A 2836-nucleotide genomic window follows, 5' to 3' on the forward strand; every position below is an offset into this window, starting at 1 on the left:
TCAGTGATTATCAGATGATATCTGACGTTCTAATACAAAAAAAAAACCTCACTTGGTTCAACATATGTGGGATTTTGTGCTTGTTCAGCATTGCTGTTTTTATAGAATCAAACTGTTCTAAATTTCTCACAGTAAATTTAAAATCACTGATGCTAACAGATTTCATAAAGTGTGTCCAAATACCGTGTGACTAATGAGTGACAAAATGACAAAAAAATCATGATTCATTTTTTTTGTTTCCCCCTCAGTACAAGAAGATGGACTGCAATCTTGAGAAGCTGAGAAAGAGGATATTTGAGATCATCAATTACATAAATCATGTGAGTCAGTGACGACATATATGCTATTAAAAAATTCCAGCATGCCAACATTTATGGATCATACAGGATATTACAACTAGGACCTGTGATAACAAGGATTCTTGAGTGTGATAATTAATCACATAGCTAGATATATGCCATCTACAGGTCTTCTGATGAGTACTGGTTTAGTACTTTGGTTAAAACTATTGATGGTGACCAAATGTGTTTTTGTCACACTAGTACAAAACGTATATACAGTGGAGTCAAAAAACCCCCCCCTCTGATTTAAACTCCATATTAAAGCTTGATTCAAAAGTGATTTAAAACAAAGGAACATAATGGCATAAAATTAGTAAAAAACATTTAAGATTCTGCATTTCTATAGGTTCTAGATTTATCAAATTTGTGACAAAGCCAATGACAACCTTGCTTCCACTGAAGCACACAAGATGCAAATCCTGCTGAATAACATGGCTAAAATTTTTCCACAAGCTCGCGAGTCAGTTTCATCCAAAAGGATAGCATACAAAATACCAATCGTAACAACCTGTGATGGATAGCGTAGGTCCCTCTATTGTATGTCAATTGAAAAAAAAAAGTGTACTAAATGCATAGATGTACTAATTCTGTATTTGAAGAAATAAAAAAAAATGTTGATTTTTTACTTAATTTTTTATATAATTTGTCATTTAAAAAGGTATTCAATCAGAAAAAAAGTTGCTAGTGGTTTCAGACTTTTGGACCCCACTGTACACAATATACAAAGAGTTAATTTGCAAAAACCGATAACTGCATTTTTTGTTTTTTTCAGAAATCACGTTTTTTTTATTGTGCATTCCAAGTATTATCAATCAAACTGCAGTTGGGTTGTTTTGATTAAGTAATAATAACTTAAACAAATACCGGTAATTTACAAAATTAAAGCTGCAGTCCTTAACTTTTTTTGGTTAAAAATTATCCAAAATCAATATTTGAGCAAGTACATAACCAGCCAGTGTTCAAAACTATCACCTTACTTTAGCCCGATTCACAACTGTTAGTTTATAATAATGTTTTCTAATTTGAGTGGTACGGGTAGGTTTTCGCAGGAAATTCAAGCATGCTGCCACGTCACTACGTCACGTCTGTAAACATAAAGAAGTTGTCCCGGCCACTAGGCTATATTGCATGTGACTGAGGATCTTGCAGGTGGCCGATCGTTTATAGCCTTTTCTCACAGCTGCTAGAATAATTAAATGTATCATTTTGATGGTGGATTGTAATCCAGAAATGATTGTGTATATGAAACACATGTGAATGAAATTAAATTATATTCCAGTTTTAAATGTGCTTCTGATTACAGATAGCCTGGGATTACACAAGATTTGTATTTTAAAGACAACCAGTTTGATGGGAGCATGTTTGCTTTTTGGGTTAAAAGAATTTCTTAATATGAAATTCAAATGGTATCACAATTAGATATTAGAGTGTACAGAAATTGAAATCTACACACTAATACACACATAGTCACGCAATTCTGATATTGTTAACATTAATAATTTGAGAATAAAGTATAACAATACTAATCATTTGCACGGTTTGATGTGATATGAGCTAACCGACCTTTAGATTTAATCACCATTGGTAGCGCAATTTATTATAATGTTTTTTTCCTCAGTTGTTCAAAACAAAAGTGCCAGACTTGTTACTTACTTGTTCAGATGGCAATATACAGTGAAAATTCTTATTTGGGTCATATATTCCAAGATGTAGGCTAGAATCTGTGATTACGAAGTACAGTAAATATCCACACTGTTGTGGTGACTGACTGCATGCTGGAGCCGTGTCGACTCACAACCCACGCAAGGAAGATAATTCTGCAAAAAGCTGCAATTGCAGGTTTTCAAACAGAGATGGCGACAAAGAGGCAAAACTTACGGACTGCAGCTTTAAAGTTCGTTGAAAGGAAAATTCTTATTTGGGTCATATATTCCAAGATGTAGGCTAGAATCTGTGATTACGAAGTACAGTAAATATCCACACTGTTGTGGTGACTGACTGCATGCTGGAGCCGTGTCGACTCACAACCCACGCAAGGAAGATAATTCTGCAAAAAGCTGCAATTGCAGGTTTTCAAACAGAGATGGCGACAAAGAGGCAAAACTTACGGGCTGCAGCTTTAAAGTTCGTTGAAAGTTTTTTTTTTTTTTTTTTTTACATATTAAAAGTTTGTTTTATAGCAAAAGCAGATAACTCCAACAGTTGTTTTTTGGCAAAAGCAGATAACTCAACATTTCATATTTTAGAGTTTAAAAAAACACTTGTTTAATCTTTGTAATGTAGATGAATCCGTGTATCATTCGATCATTCGTTTTTTGATTTAATATTGAAAGTAGAAAAATTAGAAAACGGCTCCTTTTTCATTTTCCCGTTTTTTACCAAAACAGGAAAAACGAGAATTCAGCTTAAATGTTCGTTTTTCGTTTATGGGTGGAAAAATGAATAAACAGCTTGAATATTGGATTTCTACACGTGGGCGGGAATTAAACGCCCTT

At 33.7% G+C, this 2836-nt stretch overlaps 1 protein-coding gene across 1 annotated transcript in view; it reads left to right on the forward strand.

Moving 5' to 3' along the window:
* The window catches only part of LOC107587416 (zinc metalloproteinase-disintegrin BlatH1-like), a 13591-nt gene extending 13259 nt beyond the window's left edge, over positions 1–332 (forward strand). Inside the window, exon 10 of the mRNA XM_016275216.1 lies at positions 249–332. Within this exon, the coding sequence (XP_016130702.1) occupies positions 249–332 (84 nt within the window). The remainder of the gene's footprint in view (positions 1–248) is intronic.
* The last annotated feature ends 2504 nt before the right edge of the window (positions 333–2836 follow it).

This window comes from Sinocyclocheilus grahami, unplaced genomic scaffold (assembly GCF_001515645.1).
Source record: "Sinocyclocheilus grahami isolate Dianchi unplaced genomic scaffold, SAMN03320097.WGS_v1.1 scaffold92.1, whole genome shotgun sequence".
NCBI lineage: Eukaryota > Metazoa > Chordata > Actinopteri > Cypriniformes > Cyprinidae > Sinocyclocheilus > Sinocyclocheilus grahami.